The sequence below is a fragment of the Lynx canadensis genome, chromosome C2 (genome assembly GCF_007474595.2).
Source record: "Lynx canadensis isolate LIC74 chromosome C2, mLynCan4.pri.v2, whole genome shotgun sequence".
Lineage (NCBI taxonomy): Eukaryota > Metazoa > Chordata > Mammalia > Carnivora > Felidae > Lynx > Lynx canadensis.
This window is the reverse complement of record NC_044311.2, coordinates 51490797-51515188: the sequence shown is the minus strand read 5'-3', so window position 1 is coordinate 51515188 and position 24392 is coordinate 51490797. Positions and strand designations below refer to the sequence as shown.

General features: G+C 39.6%; 1 protein-coding gene across 3 annotated transcripts in view; it reads left to right on the top strand.

Moving 5' to 3' along the window:
- The window catches only part of VEPH1 (ventricular zone expressed PH domain containing 1), a 244916-nt gene that overhangs the window by 67471 nt on the left and 153053 nt on the right, over positions 1-24392 (top strand). For all 3 annotated transcript variants that reach the window (XM_030330157.1, XM_030330154.1, XM_032594682.1), the window contains exon 6: positions 10355-10564. In XM_030330157.1, coding sequence (XP_030186017.1) covers positions 10355-10564 — 210 coding nt within the window. The remainder of the gene's footprint in view (positions 1-10354; positions 10565-24392) is intronic.

The following is a 24392-nucleotide window of genomic DNA, read 5'->3' as shown; positions in this document are numbered from 1 at the left end:
CACATCTTTGTGGAGTCATTATTTTGCCTACCACAGATAGAGCCTGGAGACCAGATGATAGGGAAATTGTGTGTGGGGGGGTGGGGGGGTGGGGGGGCGGGGAGTGTGATTAAAAGGCCAAACTTGGTTTCATAAAAGAGGCAGCTGACATACCATTTTATCTGCAGCCTGCAAGCAAGAGCAAAACACAGCTTTTGGAAAAGAAGGTTCAATAAAAATTCAAGGGGGATCTGGGGAGAATAACTTAGTTCAATTTATTTCCCATGGGCTAAAGGCTGGACATGAAAGTAAATTAAACCAGGGGAAGGCTCACTTACAAGAAGGGGGAGGGAAAAGTCTTGGGATCTCCCTACCTAAAAAGGTGGGGTCGAAGAGTGAGGATGGCCCCAAATGTGACATTCAAAGAGGTCCCGTCAGACATCTGGTGGCCTCTGATGGCCTGAAGACTCAGGAAAGGACTTAGGAGGCCATTTATAAGGCCCCTGACATCTGCCCGTTCTCATAGGGTCTCTTTAACTCCCAACACTTTGAGCAATTATACAGTCCTAAGCACCTACAGATGGGCACTCTCAAAGCACTGAGGTTTTACAAATGTTCTTCACCTGGAATGTCCTTCCCTCACCACTACCACTCTTTCTGGGATGACTATTCCTGGACTTTAGACAGATATTTAGATGTCAGTTTCTTACCAATAATCTTATCTGACTCCTTCCTTCACCCCCATCTCTGCCTAGCAAATTTCACATTGTAATGACTCTGCCTCTAGTGGTCTCTCTCTCTCTCTTTGGACCAACTTGGTTCTGATGCAAATGCTGGAGACATGAAGACCACCTTGTTCACTACTGTGTCCCTGATGCCCTGCATAGTCCCTGGCATACAGAATTCATTCCATGAATATTTCTTAACACAGATGAGTTAATATTAGTGCCTAAATTTACAGAGGACTTTATCATTCACAAAGGGCTTTTTCTTCTTAAATCTTTTTTAAAATTTTGTAATGCTTATTTATTTTTGAAAGAGGGAGAGAGACAGAACACGAGTGGGGGGAGGGGCAGAAGGAGAGGGAGACACAGAATTCAAAGTAGGTTCCAGGCTCTGAGCTGTCAGCACAGAGCGCGATGCAGGGCTCGAACTCATGAACCGCGAGATCATGATGTGGACACTTAACTGACTGAGCTACCCAGGCGCCCCAAGGGCTTCTTTTTTTAGGATCTAATTCTATCAATTTACTCCTACCAACAACTCTAATGTGTGTTATTTTCCCCTCTGTTTTACACCAGTCAAAATGGTTGTTCTGGGAGGCTAATTTGCCCCCATCACACAGGTAGTAAGAGGTTAAGTAACTGGTCCAGTCCAGGACTCTTACCCCCTAACCCCCTTCTGTCTCCTCAGCTTGGGGAAAAAAACCAAGTAGCCTCCTCTTGAGAGGAGTACAGGCATACCTCATTTTATTGTGCTTCATCATATTGTTGCACTTTGCAGATACTATATTTTTTACAAATTGAAGGTTTGTGGCAACCCTGTGTCAAGCAAGTCTATTGGCACCATTCTTTTCCAACAGCATTTGTTTACTTTGTGTCTCTGCATCACATTTTCATAATTCTTGCAATAATTCAAACATTTTCATTATTATTATATCTGTGATGGTGATCTGTGATCAGTGATCTTTGGTGATATTATTGTAATTGTCTTGGGGTGCCCCAAACCACACCTGTATGAGATGGTGAGCTTAATGGATAAATGTGTGTGTTTTGACTACCCCACCAACTGTCCATCCCCCATCTGTCTCCCTCTCCTAGGGCCCCCTATTCCCTGAGACACAACACTATTGAAATTAGGCCAGTTAAGAACCCTACAAAACCTCTAAGTGTTCAAGTGAATGGAGGAGTAGCAGCTCTCTCACTTCCAATAAAAAACTAGACATGAGTAAGCTTAGTGAGGAAGGCACATCAAAAACCGAGACAGGTCAAAAGCGAGGCCTCTTGCACCAAATACCATTCTCTTAGCTAAGTGCAAATGCAAAGGAAGAGTTCTTGAAGAAAACTAAAAGTGCTACTCCACTGAATACGTGAGTGATAAGGAAGCAAAACAGACTTATTATTGATGTGGAGATAGTTTGGCTGGTCTGGATAGAAGATCAACTGCGCCGCATCATTTCCTTAAGCCAAAGCCTAATCCAGAACAAGGCCCTAACTCTCTTCAATGCAGGTGAGGAAGCTGCAGAAGAAAAGCTTAAAGGTTGCAGAGGCCAGTTTGTGAGATTTAAGGAAAGAAACCATCTCCATAACATAAAAGTGCAAAGTGAAGCAGCAAGCGCTGATGTGGAAGTGTAGCAAGTTATGCAGAAGATCTAGCTAAGATAAGTAATGAAGGTGGCAACACTAAACAGCAGATTTTCAGTGTTGATAAAACAGCTTTCTATTAGAAGATGCTATCTAGGACTTTCACTGCTAGAGAGGAGATATCAATGCCTGGTTTCAAAGCTTCAAAGAACAGACTTCTCTTTTTTTTTAATTTTTTTTAAATGTTTATCTGTTATTGAGAGACAGAGAGAGACAGAGCATGAGCAGGGGAGGAGCAGAGAGGGAAAACACAGAATCCGAAGCAGGCTCCAGGCTCTGAGCTGTCAGCACAGAGCCCGACGCGAGGCTCAAACTCACAAACCACGAGATCATGAGTTGAGCCGAAGTCGGTCACTCAACCAACTGAGCCACTCAGGTGCCCCCAGACTTCTCTTTTGTTAGAGGCTAGTGCAGCTGATGACTTTCAGTTGAAACCAGTGCTTACTGACCATTTTGAAAATCCTAGGCTCTTAAGAATTAAGCTAAATCTACTCCCAGATTTGGAACAACAAGTCCTGGTTGACAGCACATCTGTTTACAACATAGTTAACTAAATATTTAAAGCCCACTGTTGAGACTTAGAGCTCAGAGAGAGAGAGAGAGAGAGAGAGAGAGAGAGAGATTCTCTTCAAAATGACTGCTCATTGACAATGCACTCTATCACCCAAGAGCTCTGATGGAGATATACAATGAAATTAAAGTTTTCATGCCTGCTAACTAACACAACAACCATTCTGCAGCCTATGGATCAGCCTATGGAGTGATTTGAACTCTCAAGTATTATTTAAGAAATATATTCCATAAAGCTCTAACTCACATAGATAGTGATTCCTCTGATGTATCTAGGCAAAGTAAACTGAAACCCCCCTGGAAAGAAGTTACCATTCTAGATGTTAGTAAGAATATGCATGGTTCATGGGAAGAGGTAAAAATATCAACATGAACAGTAGTTTGGAAGAGGTTGATTTCAACCTTCATAGATGACTTTCAGGGGTTCGAAACTTCAGTGGAGGAAGTAATTACAGATATGGTAGAAATAGCATAAGAACTAGAATTAAAAGTGGAGCCTGAAGATGGGACTGAATCGCTACAATTTCATGATAAAACTTTAAGAGATGAAGTTTTGCTTCTTTTGGATGAGCAAAGAAAGTGGCTTTTTTGAGCTGGAATCTACTCCTGGTGAAGATGCTGTGAAGATTGTTGAAACGGCAACAAAAGATTTAGAATGTTACATAAACTTAGCTGATAAAGCAGCATCAGGGTTTGAGAGGACTTATTCCAATTTTGAAAACAGTTCCACCGTGGGTAAAATGCTACCAAACAGTATCACATGGTACAGGGAAATGATTTGTGAAAGGAAGAGTCAACTGATGTGGCAAACTTCACTGCTGTCTTATTTTAAGAAATTGCAACAGACACCCCAACCTTCAGCAACCACCACCCTGATCAGTCAGTAGCCATCAATATAAAGACAAGACCCTCTACCAGCAAAAAACTTACAACTCATTAAAAGCTCAGATGATTTTAACAATAATGTATTTTTAATTAAAGTGTATGTATTTTTAGACATCATACTATTGCCCACTTAATAGACTAGAGCATAAAAATAACTTTTATATGCATTGGGGAACTAAAAAAATCATTTGAGTCTCTTTATTTTGACATTCGCTTTATTGTGGTGGTCTGGAATATCTCCAAAGTATTACTGTAGTGTTCTCAGCTGGTTACAGGAGGCAGAGGAGAGTAAACAAGGACACTAATAGTGGTTGAACTAATGCCAAGTACCAGACACTGTGTAGGTGTTTTACAACATTATCTCACTTATTCCCCATAACAACCTTTCCTTTGGTAAACAGAAAAGTCAAAGTCTGGAAGGGTTAAGAACTGTGGTGGTACAAAGGAGTGATAGTGAGGTGGCTTTTCACACCCTGCTCATCTGTAGCAGCCCCTCCAATTTTCAAATAGGCAATGTCCATGTCTTCCACTGGCCATTACAGTCACAATGCCTCCCATATGACGGCCATTTACAGAAAATCTGGGGCTGTCACTGGTTAGGTAACTTTTCTAAAGCCATAGAGATTAGCCTGAGGTACATCATAAACCCAATCTAATTCCAGCCATTGAGATCTTTTGACCTCAACACCCTGAAAACTTGAGGCTATAAGGCATGGCTTGTGAAGCAGATGGGGGGTTGAGAGGGCTCAGTAGACAAAGGCGGTCAGAAAGGTGAGCTCTATGGCAGAAGTAGGAGACCTGAACTGAATGAGGAGAGAGTGAAAGCAGAGTCCTGTAGGTGTTGTGCATGCTAAGTGTGGATCCCAGGATGAAGCCGCAAGGGTTTAGGAAACAGGCACAGTGATGTGAATGGACCTCACCTGTGCCAGGGCCCTAATGGGTGAGAAGTTGTAGCAGGGGAAGGACCCAACCTCTGTTTCCCACCAGCACTGCCCTTCATGTTAAAGTGGGCCTCCACCTGCCTCCCGCGGCTCGTCATGGGGCTCTTCATGGCTAACACTTGGTTACTGAGGTGTGCAGACAGTGAGCCAGAGACATGCTGGGTTCACCTCCTCTCTCTCATGTTCCTTAATTAGTGTGCAAAAAGGAAGGGAGACATATATGGAGAAAGGGAGAGAGGAAATTGAAAACAATGGCAACAATCAGAAATGCAGACTGAGACTTCCAATTTAAGTCTAGTTATTATAACTTCATTGCAGATGAAGCAAGAAGCTAAATGAGAAGGGTTTTGACCCTGTGGAACTGGGATTAAAGTGAATTTTTCCTTTCTGCATAAAAGCTATGCCAATGCTCTGTAAATAGGAGGTAAACTGAGCAGGTTCTCCAGTGAAGACAAGGTTGAGATCGCAAAGGTGGCAGAGCTTCAACATCCATATATCTGTGAGCTTCACGTGTGGCTGGCCAGGCAGGTTGGTCCCCTTCCTCCATCACTGCCCTCTGGGTATCCCTTTTTCAGAAAACCTTCCTTCTCAGTTAAAGGGAGGCAGTTCCTGGCTAGTGATTCATGGCTGGAACCTCCAGAGAATCCTCAGGGTTCATTTATAGGAAAAGGCTGGGTGGTCAATTTTCCAAGTGGCCTTTTGGGGCTAAGTCTGTATTCTTGGCTGCTATAAACCATGCTGTAACCTAGCCAACAAAAGGAACAGCATTTAGTAACACATAAGAGCCCATCTGTTATTATCCCCAGGACTTGGGCTTCTAGCCCCAACAGTACAGAGATGAGTGGCAGAAAATAGCAACTTCAGCCCTCCGTTGATTAATGTCCAAACCCAGAGGAACTGCTTTTGTGGTCTGGTCCCTAGAGCAGAGAGTCATTTTCTTGGATTTTCAAGCTTACAGCATTCCTCTTCACATACCTAATCCTGAGGCACCTAACACAGCATCATCATGCTGACAATACTCAGAGGTCACTTTTGGTATTTATTTAAAATAAGCCATTTGCAGAACATTAAGAAGATGGAGTGATGGAATATATAGACTGTTCTACAACAGTCTTTGGAGCAGAACCATAATTTTCAGTATATATATTTTGTCACTATGGTGGGAGTAATTAGTAAATGAAAAGAGTGGCAGTTATTTTATAGGGTTTCGAAGAGTAATAGAAATTGTTAATGCTGGCCAAATCAATTAGAAGAGAAAATTGAGCCCAAGGAAAATTTAAGAGGGAGTACATGCACACACATGCACACATATGTGCACACACACACAGTAGCTCTACCTTTTATTATATACATAAAAATTTAAATGTCATTTGCTGCTAATTAAGTTGCTGTGTATTATGGTGCTATGTTTTCAGATGGCCCTACCCTCATGGCCCCATGGCCTGGGCTGATGAGATATGTCCACAAAACTTCAGTTCAGTGGCAAGATGCTAAAACTGTCAGCAGACTGCTCTGAGAGCACAAAAAAGGCAGCGGTTAATTCCACTCAGGAAGGAATGGAGAGCCAGGGAAGGTGCCTTGCCTGGGCTATTTACTTTAGAGGGTCCTGGTCTGGCCCTCATCTACATGTTCCCCCAGTTTCCACACATTCTGTCACCTAATAAACGTAGTCCAAGTCACTGGGACCTTGGAATTCTTTTCCTGTACATCTCTGTCCTCCTTCTAAGGCTTCAACAGGCCTGGCCTCTGGATCTGTTCTCCCAAGGACAGGCCGTGCCAACAGCATGACCCCACAGGCCTGAGGGGTGTTTTAGATGAATTTGTAGGCTGGGGTATTCATATACATGCATACAAGACTCCTTACAGGACAAAGCCAGGAATAGAAAGAGAAGAGAGGGGCAAGGAATGGGGCCTAGAGGTCATTTCTTTCTGTTCCCTCTATACAGGCCAAAAATTCCAAATTCAAATCAGGCCTCCAAGATTGTTATAAAGGTACATGTGTCAGGTAGAGGATAGCACCTGAGTATTTGAGCGTGTGGTGTAGGGCCCTTTATTTGCACTCTAGCCCTAGGTCCTGCATGTGTTAGGGTGGGCTATGGGGAAGGCTTCCCAGAAGTAGAGCTCTTTGAGATGGGCTTTGAAAGCATGAGCATCCTCTCCATGTTTAAGCCACTGTGGGTGATTGGTGGCATGTCGCTGGGTCAGAGTTCATGGTGGAAGAGGCAGTAGATATGCCAGTCAGTGAAGACCCTGGAATGCCATGGCATTGGGATCCCAGCCGTAGGCCATGACAAACCTTTGAAGTCTTGACATGATTAGATAGGACAGCTTGGAAGCTCTTTCGGCGGTCCATGCCATGAGGTTATGGTCTCAACAAAGGCCATGTCAGCTTGCCCTCTGCTAGACATCTATGCTTAGTGGCTGCTCTGCTCTCAGTGATGATAAGGCCTTCTCTGAGATATGAAGCAGCTCCCCAGTGAGGCAGCACGAAAGAGACCAGCCTGAGGAAATGCCTGTATTTAGAAAATAAAATTCCTTCTTATCTAAGAATAATCTGTCTAAAGCCCAAAGCACCGCTTTCCTTTCATGTGTGTGATAAACTTCAAGAAATATCTGTCTTTTCTGTCACCATCATGACAAGCTTTTGGGTTATCAGGAAACCACAAAATAATAAATTTTTGTTTAATCAGTAAAATTACTTTATTTACACTATTCAAGTCTTCTCTACTCTTTGCTTCAATGGAATCAACTGTGCCTAAGCATATATATTTGTCTCGAGCCAGCTTTCTTTTTTCCTTCTTTTTCTTTTCTTTTCTTTTCTTTTCTTTTCTTTTCTTTTCTTTTCTTTTCTTTTCTTTTCTTTTCCTTTTACTTTTCTTTTCCTTTTCTTCTTTCTTTCTTCCTTTCTTTCTTTTTCTTTTTCTTTTTCTTTATGGTACAGTACATATAGTATACTCTTGTATGGGCTTGGGATGTATGGCTGGAGTTTAAATAAAATTGGCATGACTGGAAGCACATGTCACAGAGACTTTCGTGTTCCAGAAATAGGACATGAAGGGTAAGGACTAGGAAATAGAATTTTATACAATGGGGCAGGAAATGTGTAAGCATTTTCCATTACTAAAAGACTCAGGTTAAATATGCTGCCCTGACCTAGAGCAGCTGGCTGACACTTCTACCTTATGTGCCAGGGATCTCTCTTGGTTTCTCCGGAAGGACATACAACCATTCCCAAATGCATAGGCAACATTTGTAGACCTGTTCAATCATGTATGCTGTATGCCAGAAACTAGCCCTGGCCCTTCCTCCATAAGTACTGGATATGAATATCCAGTTTAAATTTATATGTAGGATAATTTTAGTCCTCTCAAAATGTCTGCTTTCGTGTCCCTGTTAGTTATGTTGTATATGACATGTGACAATATATCCATTAAAACATTATGTACAACTATTCAACACTATGGGGTGGGGTGGGGAGGTTATTCAAATGCTAGCCTGTAAAACCATTTAGATTTTTCTTCGTTTGGTTTGTTCCTCAAATATTTATTGACTCAGTTTCTGGCCAGGCTCTGTGCTAGGCTTTGGCTATACAATGGGGTACAAACTCTTATAGAGTTTTTAATCCAGCCTGCAAAACAAACATCTAGACTAGCAATATGAAGAAGGCATGAGAAGGGTTTGCTGGGAGCCATGTAGGGTGTGATAGGGGCTTCAGCCAGGGCACTGGATTGAGGAGGAAAGAGAAGGGAGTGGAGGAAGGCTTTTAAAGGCAACAACAGCTAATCCAAAGCCTCACGAATGAGAAGGAGTATCCAGAAAAAAAGGGGCAATAAGAATTACAGGCAGAGTGAATCATGTGAGTACAACCCTAGATGCAAGAGAAATCTTAGCAGGTCAAGAAAACATTTTGGAAAAATCAACAGGGTTGAAGTATGATATCTGATGGGATCTGGATGGGGGGATACATCTAGAAAAATGGATAGGCATCAGTTTGGAAAAGGTATGTTAAGCCTCTATCTTGAGATCGATGGCAAATCAGTGAACTATTTTAAGCAGAGGAAGGGTTGCTATTGAGGCCACAAGGTAGAGAAGGAATTGGATGGACAAGACTGATAGCAGAGAGAAGAGTTAGAAAGCTGTTGGAATAACCCAAGTTCAGGATAATTGGATCAGTGGTCTCAGCTTAGATGTGCCTGCTGGGAGAGTACTTCCCTGATGCCAGCTTAACCTAGGGCCCCAGGATAGTCTGTCACAGCACCTTGTATTTTGCTATATGGCATTTATTAAAATTTATAATTATGCATTTCTATTAAAATTACTCGTTTCATGAAATGTCTCATTTACTAGACAGTGAATTATTCCACTATGGCAGGAATCTGCTAGACTTATTAGCAGCTTTAGCACCTACAATACTACGTTGCAAATAGGAAGGACTCAATAAATATTTGTAAATAAGTGAATGGAGAAATGAATGGAAATTAATGGAAGTGGACAGATCTGTGGCATACTTGGGAGGTGGAATCAGTAGGACTTGGTGGTTGTTTGGAGGAGGCTAATGATAAGGGAAAAAGAACAGTCAAGAATGATTCCCAGACTTCTGACTTGAGTAGCCAGGTAGATAATGGTGTCATTCATGGGGAAAAGAGACACTTGAAGCTAGAGAGGGAAGTGAAAGAAGCAGGGTTTTGGCAAAGGGTGGATTATAAATTTAGCAGGTTGAGCTGAGTATCAGATTCTGTTTTAATACTGGAAGCTACATTTCAAGTCCACCTTACCAAAAAAGTAACCAACCAAAAAAGCAAACCAACAACAAACTAAAAAATCAGCATCGAAGTATAGATGGGCAAATTGTTTTTATTTTTACTGTTCAGTTTCCACGGGTTGTCCTTTCTAATTGTTTTATTTTAGCAGACAAAACAGTTCATTAGGTTGTCAGTGTGCAATGTGTCTATGTATTAACATAGTGACTTTATTCCACAAAAAGTCACGTTTTCTTCAATATGAATTATTGCATCTTTATATTAATACAAGCATTCAAAATCAAGAAAGCCATATTAGGGTGTCAGGAATATGGTAGAAATTATTGTACTTTAGTAATATTTTTTATCTTAGTACTTTTTTGTGATCAAAATGGAATTTTGAAGAAAATTTAAAGGCTGTTTCCTGCTTTCTTATTTTTATTATTAAATATTTCCAAACCATACTTCTCCAATTTGAAGGCTTTCATTGAAGTCATCAAGTATCTTTTGCATATTTATATTGCCCTTTAAGTTGCACTTTTATGGTGGATTGGAGGAAATTTAATATTCTGGTGAGGATATAACATATCAAAACTTGACTTATGAATAGCAGCATCTAAACATTTTATAATGTAATGTTGTTACTCTTCAATAGCAGAGCACAGATGAAATGAAAAAGGGAAACAAACTGAAGCCTCTGAAATTTTATTGTAAATTCTAAATTTCAGACTTGTATTTGCTTGAGTTCCAATGAGGGCAATAATCCCAGAATGTGTTGACTTCAGATTTCATAAAATCAAAAAATATTAAATTAGTCCTGATTTAATTAATTTTCCTCTTTGTTTCTCTTCTCTTCCTCTCTCTTTTCTTTTCATAGGTGGTTCAGAAGTGTATTCCTTTCCTAATCAGGCATTTGAAAGACTCAACCCATAATGATGTCATCCTAAACATCCTCATAGAGATAGCAGGCTATGAACCTGTGGCTTTGAACAGTTTTCTTCCCATGCTGAAAGAGATTGGTGAGAGATTCCCCTACCTCATCGGACAAATGGCGAGAATCTATGGAGCTGTGGGGCATGTGGATGAAGTAAGTTGGACTTTTTTTTCTCTCTAAATTCCATTGGCACTTAATCCACTGGGGGCTCTGTGAGCTGCAAATGGGTCCTGGAACTTCTGAGAGCTCCCATTTTTCTTTCAAAACTTTTGCATGGACAGTGGCCTTTGGATCAAGGACACATTATAGCAGAGCTAGGTGGAAGGTTCAGGAAGTAAGGATCTCATTGCTGGAGTGTCACCTGCGGAAGGGAAAGGATTAGAATGGAGGAAGCACTATGACAGATTAAGACCACTTTGTAATAACAATAACCAGTAAAAGAATTTCAACTCATTTCTGGTTGTAGTTCTGCTTAACTGAGGAAACCATCAGTCAGCATAGGGTTAGGCCTCAAACACTACTGATTAAAAGATCCCATAGCTATACTGTCAATAAGTGCCTGCATTCGTTGGTGTATTTTGAGCCCTTCAGATGATGTTACTTGGAAGAGTGAAATAAATGTTCATGGTTGTTTAAAAGGCCTAGCCTAAATATTTGCATAGTAGGATCTTTTGGCAGGAACAACAGGATGCCATCAGTTTGTGGGGATTAGTCGACCGAGAAACGATTTCCAGAAATTCAGGTTCTGAAGGGTGTGCACGCATGCATGTCTGTCTGATGATTTTATACTGGGCTTTAGGACTATTATCTTTTTAAAATAAAAGTAAATATATAATTGATAGAGGGAAGCTTTTATTTTCACCCACTTACATATAATACAGTTATAAAAATCGTACAACTCTTAAAAGGGAATCCATAGTCCATCAAGTTCAACCTCTTGATTCTACACAAGAGAAAATTAAAGGCAAGAAAAGTTGAAGGACTTACCCAGACCGAGACTGGGTTAGTTGGTGACCCCGCTGGAATTAGATCTTTGCTGTCCTTGGCACTCTTTTCAAAGTTTGTCTTAGAATGGATCTGTGGTTCTGTTTTATTTTATTTTATTTCTGCTGAGATTTGCAGAGGGCCTAGTGAAGGAGAGCCTTCCTTCTGGTGGAGGGCCTTTGTCCTCTAGCTTCCCAGACGAAGGTGGGAGAGCTGAGCTGCCAAGCAGCCTGTAACCGTCAACGTGATGGGGGGATCTTGTAAAAGGATTACTTTGGTGTGGACATGCTGCTTAGTATAATCCCTCTCTATCCACTGCTGCTGGGAATGTCTCACGCCTGCCACCATCTGCCTTCTGGTAACACTTTCCCGTGCCTGTCACCTTGGCTGCCAGGAAAACCCACTAGAGTGCCCAAGTGCTTTTAGGACAACTTCAGCTGACAGCTGTTTGATGGAATCTGCTGATCTTGCAGATTTTTATATGCACCAAAAACTTCAACCTGTGATGTGTGAGACCCTGGAATCTTAAAAAAGTTAACTCTTCCTGCACCTTAATGGTAGTTATTTTCATCACAAATACATTTATGATTCATTAATATGTAGTAATGCACATTAGAAGTGATTAAACTTCCCACAGAAAATGTTACCTGTTAAAACAATAACAAAAAACACAAACCACATACAATTATGTCACTGTAGGTTTACCTGAACTAAGGCTAACCTGACAGAGAGTAGCCTGTTAGTGTGACTTTTGCATGACCCTAGGTGGGTGCAGTGAGAAGATGGGATCCAAACGGCCAGTGGAATCACTTATTTCACAATTCAGAGCATCAAAATATTTGCCCCTCCCCCATCTCTCATTCTCATATGTCCATGAAGACATCTATGTTTGGGGGAGAAAATTTTTTTTCTCGTGGTTCTGACTCACCTTCTCAACAAATAAAATTCTAGATCAAATACTTTCCAAATGTACCTGGATATCAGGATTACATGGGGAGTTTTTTTAATAATATAAGTTCTTGGGCCTCATAGAACATCTACTAAATCAGAATCTCTAGGAAAGGAACCTAGGAATCCGGATTTGTGGGATCCTCTGACAGGTAATTCTTATGCAGCTGTTAGTGGATCAGTATTTGAGATTTCATGATGTCAAGTATTTAAAGCATATTCTATCTTAGACTTAAAATCAGGTCTTGTCCATCACTCTTTATGCCTTTCTCCATCAAGCCATGTGAATCAATTAAGACTTTTCCAGACTACTGATACAGCTGATACTGATACAGTTTAGATTAGGTATGATTGAGAGTAACACCAAAGTTCAAAATAATAGTGACTTAAACAAATACAGTTATCTATTTCTCTTATACATAAAGAAGTCTAGAAAGCAGTCAGCCTAGAAATACATGTTTCAGAGGCCCAGGTTCCTTCTACTTTATTGCATTGCCTTCCTTGAACACAATAGAAAACACATGACTTCCATGTCATGGTCCAAGGTGGCTACTCGTCTCCACCCATCAAGTCAGCATTTCAGTCAGCAGGAAGGTGAAAAAAAAGAAGGACTCTTCCACATAGTCAAACACAACCTCCTATTCATATCCCATTGCTACCATAGAACAAAACTACATATGACCATACCTAGCTGCAAGGGAGGCTAGAACATGTAGTCTGGATTCAAGTAGTTACATATCAAGAGAGAATCAAGGGCAGAAATAATGATGGAGGTCACGGAATGTCTCTGGGGCAGTTTGGCAAGTCATTTTGTTTCTCTGGGTCTGTTTTCTCTCCTCAAAAATAGAGAGGCATAGGCATACCTCATTTCTGCTCTGATATTCTTGATTTCATTATTCCATTTCCTTTAAGATCAGCCTGACCAAATTACCTATATAAATGTCAGTCAGGCTCCTTTACTGAGAAATAATACCCTTTTATTTGTTTCTAACACTGAAAATATCACCATTAGAAAGTCTTTCTTTTAGTTTTAAAGAATACTAAAGCTCAGATGTCCCAAGAATAAGCGTAGTAGTCTAAGCAGCTATTAACTGATTAATTTGAGTGAATCTGTTCAACTTTCTAAAACTCTCATAGAGCCATATTCCCAAATACCAAAACCAGCAGGGAAGATATATATGTATTTCTGTCCAGCCTCCTTCTAAAAAGAAACATGAAGTTACTGAAGGACATTGTCAGGTGGGCCTGAGGGCAGAAGTTAGGGTCCTGGACACCTATGGAGGAGGGAATTGCAATAAAGAGGAAGTAACAGGAACTTTGCCCTGGAAAAAAAACCCATCATTTTCTGTGTGGAGAACTTGGTCTCTGGCTAGATAAAGATGCATGAGAATATATAAGATATAGAAATGTTTAGGGTGTTAATGATAAGACAGCCACAGTACCCTATTGACCTCAGGCCCTAGGATCCTCTCTCTCTCATCCTGTCCTGGTTTTGTCTAAAAATTGACTCCATTTAAAAATTTTTCTCTTTGCACAAAAGTAGAATTTCTGGATGTATTCAGGGGTTTCAGCATCAGGTGATTACACTGATAGGATTTAAAAGATTTTGGAAATGCAGAAGAGCCAATCCAACTTTGAGAATCTTGCTCCAACTTTTGGAATGCACAACCTGTGACTGACTGGAGCCTACTGTTTCATCCTGCTTTGTTACCTGGCCTCCAGAAAACTGCATTGTTAGATCCTTAAGAAGAAAAGGGGAGTCTCCTGAGGGTATGCAATCATCAGGTGAGGCATAACCTTGGAGAAGAGCTAGCCTGGAATTAGTCACATGAGTTATTAATCAACTTATGCCTCACCTTCTGTATTTGAATGAAGCCACGTGTGAGAACTGCCAGGCCTGGCTACAGGAGATCCAAGCCGGATGTGCCCTGTCTTTCAAATCAGGGCCCATCTGGGTGGGCACACTGTTCTCAGCAGCTTGATAGCAACATCACGGTTTTTTCATCTGCATTGCATCTCACAGAGGAAAGTTGTATATATAGACCAAAAACTAAAGCCCGATAGATCCTTATACTCACTATCTCCCAAATTACCTCAGGAATTTTTTTTCCCACCCAAATTTAAATGAAACCATGTTTAATAGCTTGATAGTGCTTTTGTCAATATGTGAGGCAATACAGTGTCTCCTGAGCCATTTTCAGGTTTGTGCTGACGCACAAAGCACATCTACTGAACAGAGAATAAAATGGAAGAAACACAAGCCAGAGAAACCTGCTTCTGGGGCAACTGATGCATTGTTGCCCCTGAGTTGCCTCTTCCTTGTCACTGTCAAGAAAAGGACACAGATGGTTTCCATCATGCCAGGATTTAATCCACCTGTGTGGGATGCTCAGTTGAAGCAGATGCACAAATAAGAAATATCACTATATTAGATATGTCCTCACATTGGCAAAAATGCACAGATCCTTTTGTCTTTCTTCAATGAGAAGTCTGCAGTGGAGACCTTAGGAGACAAAGCAGTTCTCAAGAATCCATCCCCAAAGCACCCAACAGTTTGGTGCTACCACATCTCTGGCAAACTCCTGGTCTGACTTAAGTCAAGCCCAAGGCAGCCTCAGCCTTGTTCACCAACAATACAGGAACCAAACCCTGCCCACAATAGGCAAAGGGAGTCATTGCAGATCACTGGGCTAAAGGCAAAAGTGGCACAGACACAGCAGAAGGGCACACATACATAGGAAACACTCCTGAAGCAATAGGTTCTGATGAACAGGGGACAGTGTGCTGCAGGAAGCTAGAGGACCACTTTTTCATGCAGCCACTACTTTCAAGAACAGGAGATATAGCTGACTTTCCTAACGTGAAGACACAGACACAGACACAGAGAGTTAGACAAATGAAAAGATAGAAAAATATGTACCAAATGAAAGAACAGGAAAAAAAAAAAGCACAGCAATAGATCTAAACAAAGTGGAGAATTTGATAGAGAATTTAAAGATACTCACTGGCTGTGATACTCACTGAACTTGAGAAGAGAGTAGAGGATCTCAGACCCTCAACAAAGAGAGAAAACACATAAAAAAGAACCAATCAGAAATGAAGAACTCAGTAGCTGACATTAAAAATAAATTAGATGGAATAAATAGGAGATTGGAGGAAGCAGAAGAATGGGTCAGTGACCTGGAGGACAGAATGATGGAAAGCAATCAGTCTGAACAGGAAAGAAAAAAAAAAATAGTAAAAAAAAAAAAAAAATGAAAAGACGACTTAGGACCTCAGCAAAACAATGAAGTGTAATAACATTTGTATTATAGGAATCCCAGAAGGAGAAGAGAAAGAAAAGGGGGCAGAAATTCTATTTGAAGAAATATAGCTGAAAAAATCCTGTTCTGGGCAAGGAAATAGAAATCCAGATCTGAGAGGTGGGGGGGAGCCAAGATGGCTGAAAAGCATGGAAGTTTTTTGTATATCTGGCGTCCATGAAATGCAGCCAGACCAACACTAAACCATCCTGCACACCTAGAAAACTTATTTGAGGATAACACAACAATCTGCACAACCTGAACCACAGAACTCAGCAGGTACACGGCACAGAGAGGTAAACTGGGAGAGAGAGAAGCCATGGAGGGCAGGGAGCCACTTTTGCATGCAGAGAGAGGATGGAGACAGGGGAGGGGGTGGAGAATATGGGAAAGCACCCCTCCCCCAAAGAAGCTAGGAAGTGGAAAATTGGAAACAGCCTCAGCCTTAACTAAAAAGGGAGAAAGGAGAAAGGAGAGGACTTAATTCCATTAAGACCGTAAACAGGAGGAGCGCAGTCTGAAACTCCGTAGCTCCATACCTGGTAGTGCTCTGGTGGGAAGAGCGAATCCCCAGGAGCAGAGCAGGGTGTGGGAGGTTCTCAGGCCACACGGGGAAAAGTGGTTCCACTGCTGGAAGGACATTTGGTAGAGGCTGTGAGGCCACCTGGGCCCAGGAGACCCCAGAAAATGGCCACATTCACTGGTGCTGGAACAACGTCGTTGGGGGTGAAGCCTGGTGCCAGATGTGTGTTGTGATTTTCCATAATCCCTGAAACGCTGCTGCTACACTATCTCAAAGTTTTCCTGGGGCAGGCTGGCACCTGGACACAGTCTCTGGGCATCAACAACAGCACAGTAACATGAACTTTCCTGGGTGTGGCCAGCATTTGGCCATTGCTCAGTGAGACCCTCCACAGAGGGGTGGATTGTGTCAAAGACACAGTCCCTCACAAGTGGGGGGCCAGGGAAGGCAGCTGCATCTGAGACAAAACTCGGGAGGGAGGTGCTGCCTGGGCCTTGGTCATGGACAGTATGGAAGCAGGGAGTGGACAGAAGCCAAAGACGAAGGATGGGTGCATGATTGCTGATCGGGAAGAACAGAGTTCCGATACTAGAGACTTGGTAGCCGGGTGGGGCAATTTTCTCCACTCCAAGGTATGTGCATACGCACCTACAAGCGCCACAACAATCCACCCCAGTAGGCTACCAGCGCCATCTAGTGGAGAACAGAGCTGTTTCACTAAGCCCCGCCCAACTGGGCCAACCTCACTCTTCAAGAACACAAGTCTCACTGCCTGATTAGTTGATGAGCTATAAAGCACTTCATAGTTTGACTCCTAGAGGAAAAGGAAGTAATTCCAGTCATATTTCAATCTGTTAGCCAGTCCAACTATTCAATTTTCTTTCTTTCTTTCTTTCTTTCTTTCTTTCTTTCTTTCTTTCTTTCTTTCTTTCTCTCTCTCTCTCTCTCTCTCTTTTTCATTTCATTTCTTTTCTTATATAAAGAAAGAGGAAAAGTTCATTTTTATTTTCAATTTTTATTAAAAATATTTTTCTTTAATTTTTTCTACTATATTTTTTTACTTTTGTGTAAATGTTTTCAAATTCTATTTTACTTCCATCATTTCATTTTAGTCTACTTCAGTGTATTCATTTTCTAAATTTTCAAATGATTTCCTTTTTTTTTCTACACAAGAACACTCAGATCAATGGAACAGAATAGAGAACCCAGAAATGGACCCATAAATGTATGGCCAACTAATCTTTGACAAAGCAGGAAAGAATATTCAATGGAATAAAGACAGTCTGTTCAGCAAGTTGGGAAAACTGGACAGCAACATGCAGAAGAATGAACCTGGACCACTTTCTTACACCATACACAAAAATAAACCCAAAATGGATGAAAGGCCTCAATGTAAGACAGGAAGCCATCAAAATCCTCGAGGAGAAAGTAGGCAAAAACCTCTTTGATCTTGCCCGAAGCAACTTCTTACTCAACATATCTCCGGAGGCAAGGGAAACAAAAGCAAAAATGAACTATTGGGACCTCATCAAAATAAAAAGCTTCTGCACAGCGAAGGAAACAATCAGCAAAACTAAAAGGCAACTGACAGAATGGGAGAAGATATTTGAAAATGACATATCAGATAAAGGGTTGATATCCAAAATCTATAAAGAACTTCTCAAACTCAACACCCAAGAAACAAATAATCCAGTGAAGAAATGAGCAAAAGACATGAATAGACACTTCTCCAAAGAAGACATCCCGATGGCCAACTGACACATGAAAAAATGCTCCCATCACTCATCATCAGGGAAATACAAATCAAAACCACCATGAGATACCACCTTACACCTGTCAGAACAACTAACATTAACAACTCAGGCAACAACAGATGTTGGCGAGTATGCAGAGAAAGAGGATCTCTTTTGCATTGTTATTGGGAATCAAGCTGGTGCAGCCACTCTGGAAAACAGTATGGAGGTTCCTCAAAAAACTAAAAATAGAAATACCCTACGACCCAGCAATTGCACTACTAGGCATTTATCCAAGGGATACAGGTATGCTGTTTCAAAGGGACATATGCACCCCCATGTTTATAGCAACACTATCAACAATAGCCAAAGTATGGAAAGAGCCCAAATGTCCATCAATGGATGAATGGATAAAGAAGATGGTGGTGTGTGTATATATATATATATATATATATATATATATATATATATATATGAAAATAAAATTAAAAAAAAAAAAAAGAAATCCAGATCTAGGATGCAAAGAATGCCCCAACAAAGTCAACCCAGAAAGGTCCACACAAAGACACATAGTAATTAAAATGGCAAAAAAAGTAGTGATAAAGAAAGAATTTGTAAAGTAGCAAAAGAAAACAGTTACAATCAAGGGAAACCATATAAGGCTATCAGCTGATTTTTCAGCAGAAATTTTGAAGGCTAGAAGGGAGTGGCATAATATATTCAAAGTGCTGAAAGGAAAAAAAATCTGCAACAATAATACTCTATCTAGCAAGTCTATCATTCAAAATAGAAGAAGAGATAAACAGTTTTATAGACCAAGGGGAAAAAAAAAAGAAAGAACAAAAAAAAGAAAAAAAAAAAAAGAAAGAAAAACAGTAAGAAAAGAAAAAAGCTAAAGGTATTCAAGACCACTAAACCAGCCTAACAAGAAATGTGAAAGGGGACTCTTTGAGTAGAAAGGAAAGAAATAAGTAGGAGGAAGAAAATTAGGAAAGATAAAATCAGTAAAATTAATTATATCTATAGAAATTAGTCAAGTGACTCACAAAATAAAAGGATGTAAATTATGATACCATATATCTAAAATGTAGGGGAAGAGGAGTAAAGATGAGTTCAAACTTATGTGACCATCAACTTTATATAGACTGTTATCTACATAAAATATTATATACAAACCTAATGATATCCACAAATCAAATACCAGTAATAGATACACAAATAATAAAGAAAAAGAAATCCAACCATATGACTAAAGGCCGGCAAACCATGAAAGAAGAGAACAACAGAAGAAAGGAACAGAGAACTACAAAAACAACTGTAAAACCACTAACATGGCAATAGGCACATACCTATCAATAATGACTTTGAATGTAAATTGACTAACTGCCCCAATAAAAAGACATAGGGTGACAGAATGGATACAAAAAGCAAGACCTATCCATATGCTGCCTATAAGATACTAAGTTCAGACCTAAAGACACTTGCAGATTGAAAGTGAGGAGAAAAAAGAACTATTAATCATGCAAATGGAAGTGAAAAGAAACCCAGAGTAGCAATACATATTATCATACAAAGCAGACTTAAAAACAAACACTGTAACAAGAGACAAAGAAGGCCACCACATAATCATATAGGGAACAATCTGGGTGCCTGGGTGACTCAGTTGGTTGAGTATCCAACTCTTGATTTCAGCTCAGGTCATGATCTCAAGATCATGGGATCAAGCCCCATGTCAGGCTCTGCACTGGAGCCTGCTTAAGTTTCTCTGCCTCTTCCTCTGCCCATCTCCCCTGCTGGCTCTCTCTCTCTCTCTCTCTCTCTCTCTCAAATAAAAAAATAAAATCAAAAATAAAGGGAACAATCCAACAAGAAGATATAACAACTGTTAAAATTTATGCACTCAATATGGAAGCACTCAAATACACAAAGTGTTAATAACAAAGGTTAAAGATGTCATTAATAGTAATACAATAATAATAGGGGACTTTAGCCCCCCAAACATCAATGGACAGAACATCCAAACAGAAAATCAACAACAAAAAAAACCAAAACAGTGGTTTTGAAAGACACATTGGACCAGATGGATATAACAGATATATTCAGAACATTCCATCTTACAACAGAGTACACATTCTTTTCAAGTGCACAGGGAACATTCTCCAGAATAGACCATATATTAGGCCACAAAACAAGTCTCAACAAATTCACAAAGATTGAAGGCATACCATCCGTCTTTTCTGACCACAACATTATAAAACACAAGAAAAAAATCAATAAAGGATACAAACATGTGGAGGTTAAATAACATGCTCCTAAACAATGAGTTGGTCAACCAAGAAATCAAAGAGGAAATTAAAAAAAAAAAACATGGAGGCAAGAAACAAAGAAAGACAAACAAACCAACTAAATACATGGAGACAAATAAAAAAATGAAAATATAACAGTCCAAGATCTTTGGGGTATAGCAGAAGCCGTTCTAGGAGGGAAGTTTATAGCAATACAAGGCTATTTGAAGAAGCAAGAAAAAAAGATCTCAAATGAATAACCTAAGCTTACACCTGAGGACAACAAACAAAAGAACAACAAACAAAACCCAAAGCCGTTAGAAGGAAGGAAATAATAAAGATTAGAACAGAAGTAAATGAAACAGAAACTAAAAAAAAAAAAACCAATAGAACAGATCAATGAAACGAGGAGCTGGTTTTTTTTAAAGATAAAAAAATTGGGGCAACTGGGTGGCTCAGTTGGTTAAGCGACTGACTTCAGCTCAGGTCACGATCTCACAGTTTGTGAGTTCAAGCCCCGCGTCAGGCTCTGTGCTGACAGCTCAGAGCCTGGAGCCTACTTCAGATTCTATGTCTCCCCCTCTCTCTACCCCTCCCCTGCTCATGCTCTATGTCTCTCTGTCTCTCAATAATAAATAAACATTAAAAAAATTTTTTTAAATAAAAAAATTGATAAACTTTTAGCTAGATTCATCAAAACAGAAAAGAGAAGTCTCAAATAAATAAAATCAGAAGTGAAAGGGGAGAAATAACTGACACCAAAGAAATAAAGAGGATTGTAAGAGAATGTTATGAAAAATTATACACCAAAAAATGGGCAACCTAGAAGAAATGGATAAATTCCTAGAAGCATATAGCCTCCCAACACTGAATTGGAAAGAATTAGAAAATGTGAACTGATTATCAGCAATGAAATTGAATCAGTAAGCAAAACACTCCCATAAAACAAAAGTCCATGATCAGATGACTCCAAAGATGAATGCCAGCAAACATTTAAAGAAGAGTTGATACGTATTCTTCTATTCCAAACTATTGCAAAACAAAAACAAAAACGAACAAAAACAATAGAAGAGTAACAAAAGCTTCCAAATTCATTCTATGAGGCCAGCATTACCCTGATGCCAAAACCAGATAAAGATACTCAAAAAAAGAGAAAAATAGGCCAATATCTCTGATGAATAAAGATGCAAAATTCCTCAACAACATAAGGCAAACTGAATCCAAAGATACATTTAAAAAATTATGTACCAACATCAAGTGGGATTTATTTCTGGGATGCAATGGCAGTTCAATGTTCACAACTCAGTTAAAGTGATACATCATCAAGAGAAAGAATAAAAACTATATGACCATTTCAATGGATGTAGAAAAAACATTTGACAAAGGACAACAACCATTTATGATAAAAACTCTCAACAAAGTAGGTTTAATATTTTAATTTTTTATGTTTATTTATTTTTGAGAGAGGAAGAGAGAGAGACAGAGCATGAGAGGGGGAAGAGTAGAGAGAGAGAGAGACACAGAATCTGAGGCAGGCTCCAGGCTCTGAGCTGTCAGCATAGAGCCTGACGTGGGTCTGAAACTCACGAACTGCAAGATCATGACCTGAGCCAAAGTGGGAAGCTTAACCGACTGAACCACCCAGGTGCCCCTCAACAAAATAGGTTTAGAGGGAGCATACCTCACTATAATAAAGACCATATATGAAAAACCCATAGCAAATGTCATACTCAATGGTAAAACACTGAGAGCTTTTCCCCTAAGATAAGGAACAAGACAGGGATGGTCCACGGTCACCATCTTTATTCAACAAAGTACTGGAAGTCCTAACCACCGCAATCGACAAAAAAAAGAAATCAAAGACATCCACTTTGCTAAAAAAAGAAGTAAACCTTTTTCTTTTGCACATTACATGATACTATGCATAAAGAAACTATAATGACTCCAGCAAAAAAACTACTAGAAACTAATAAGTGAATTCAATAAAGTCATAGGATATAAAATCAATGTGCATAAATCTGGTGCATTTCTATATATTAATAATGAAGCAGTAGAAAGAGAAACTATGGAAACAATCCCATTTACAGTTGCATGAAAAATAATAAAATACCTAGGAATAAACTTAACCAAGGGGGTGAAAGACGTGTTCTCTGAAAAATATGAAACACTGATTAAAGAAAATGAAGACAAGACAAACAAATGAAAAGATGTTCCATACTAATGGATTGGAAGAGCAAATATTGTTAAAAAGACCATGCTACCCAAAGCAATCTACAGATTTAATGCCATCCCTATGAAAATACCAATAGCATTTTCCACAGAACTAGAACAAATAATCCTAAAATTGGTATGGAACCACAGGAGACCCCGAATAACCAAAGCAATCTTGAAAAAGAAGAACAAAACTGGAGGTATCACAATCCCAGGTTTCAAGATATAGTACAAAGATGTTGTAATCAAAACCGTATGGTACTGGCACAAAAATGGATACAAAAGCCAATAGAACAGAATACAGAACCCAGATAGAAACCTACATTGATATGGTCAGTTAATCTTTGGCAAAGGAGGCAAGAACAGTCGATGAGAAAGAGACGGTCCCTTCAACAAATGGTGTTGGGAAAACTGGACAGCTACATGCAAAAGAATGTAGCTGGACCACTTTCTCACATAATACAGAAAAATAAATTTACAATGTATTAAGGACCTAAATGTGAGAACCGAAATCATAAAAATCCTAGAAGAGAGCACAGGCAGTAATTTCTTTGACATTGGCAGTAGCAATATTTTTCCACAGATGTCTCCTGAGGCAAGGGAAACAAAAGCAAAAATAAACTATTGGGACAACATCAAAATAAAAAGCTTCTTTTCAGCAAAGGAAAACATGACCAAAACTAAAAGGTGGGGCACCTGGGTAGCTCAGTTACGTGTCTGACTCTTGATTTTGGCTCAGGTCATGATCTCAACAGTTTGTGGAATCAAGCCCTGCATTGGGCTCTGCACGGACCATGTGGAGACTGTTTGAAATTCTCTCTCTGCTCCTCCCCTACTCAGGTGCACATACACTCTCTGTCTGTCTCTCTCTCTTTCTCTCTCTCAAAAACAAACAAACAAACAAACAAACAAACATTAAAAGAAAACTAAAAGGCAACCTATGAAATGGGAGAAGATATTTGCAAATGACATATTTGATAAAAGGCTAGTATACAAAATATGTAAACAACTTATACAAGTCAACACCAAAAACATAAACAATCCGATTTTAAAATGCCAGAAAACATGGACAGACATTTCTCCAAAGAAAACATCCTGATGACCAACAGACACATGAACTCATTATCAGGGAAATGCAAATCAAAACCACAGTGAGATATTACCTCACACATGTCAGAATGACTAAAATCAATAACCAAAGAAACAACAAGTGTTGGCAACGATACGGAGGAAAAAAATCCTTAAGTACTATGGGTGGAAATGCAAACTGGTGCTGCCACTGTGGAAAACAGTTTGGAGGTTCCTGAAAAAATTAAAAATAGACCTACCATATGATCCAGTAATTCTACTACTTGGTATTTACCCAAAGAATATGAAAACATAGATTCAAAAAGATATGTGCAGCCCTGTGTTTATTATTGCAGCGCTATTTACAATAGCCAAATTATGGAAGTGTCCATCCCTAGATGAGTGGATAGAGAAGAAGTGATATATATATATATATATATATATATATATATATATATATATATTGCTGTGACTATTACTCAGCCATAAAAACAAAGGAAATCTTGCTATCTACAGAGTGTCATACTAAGTGAAATTAGAGAAAAAAAAATACCTTATGATTTCACTTATATGGCAGATTTAAGAAACAAACCAATGAACAAAGGAAAAAGGAGACAAACCAAGAAAGAGACTCTTAACTAGAGAGAGCAAACTGATGGTTACCAGAGGGGAGGCAGGTGGGGGATGGGTGAAATAAGTGAAGTGAAGCTATCTTGATGAGCACTAATATATGGAATTGTTGAATCACTATATTGTACACCTGAAACTAATATAACACTGCACATTACTGGAATTAAGATTTAAAAATAAAATTAAAAATATAAAAACTTTTCTGTCTAAAAATAAACAAACAATCCAATGAACCCTCTTAAGATGAGAAATTTGGGGCAAGGGTGTTTATTTTCTCTCCATGTTAGTTCATGTATA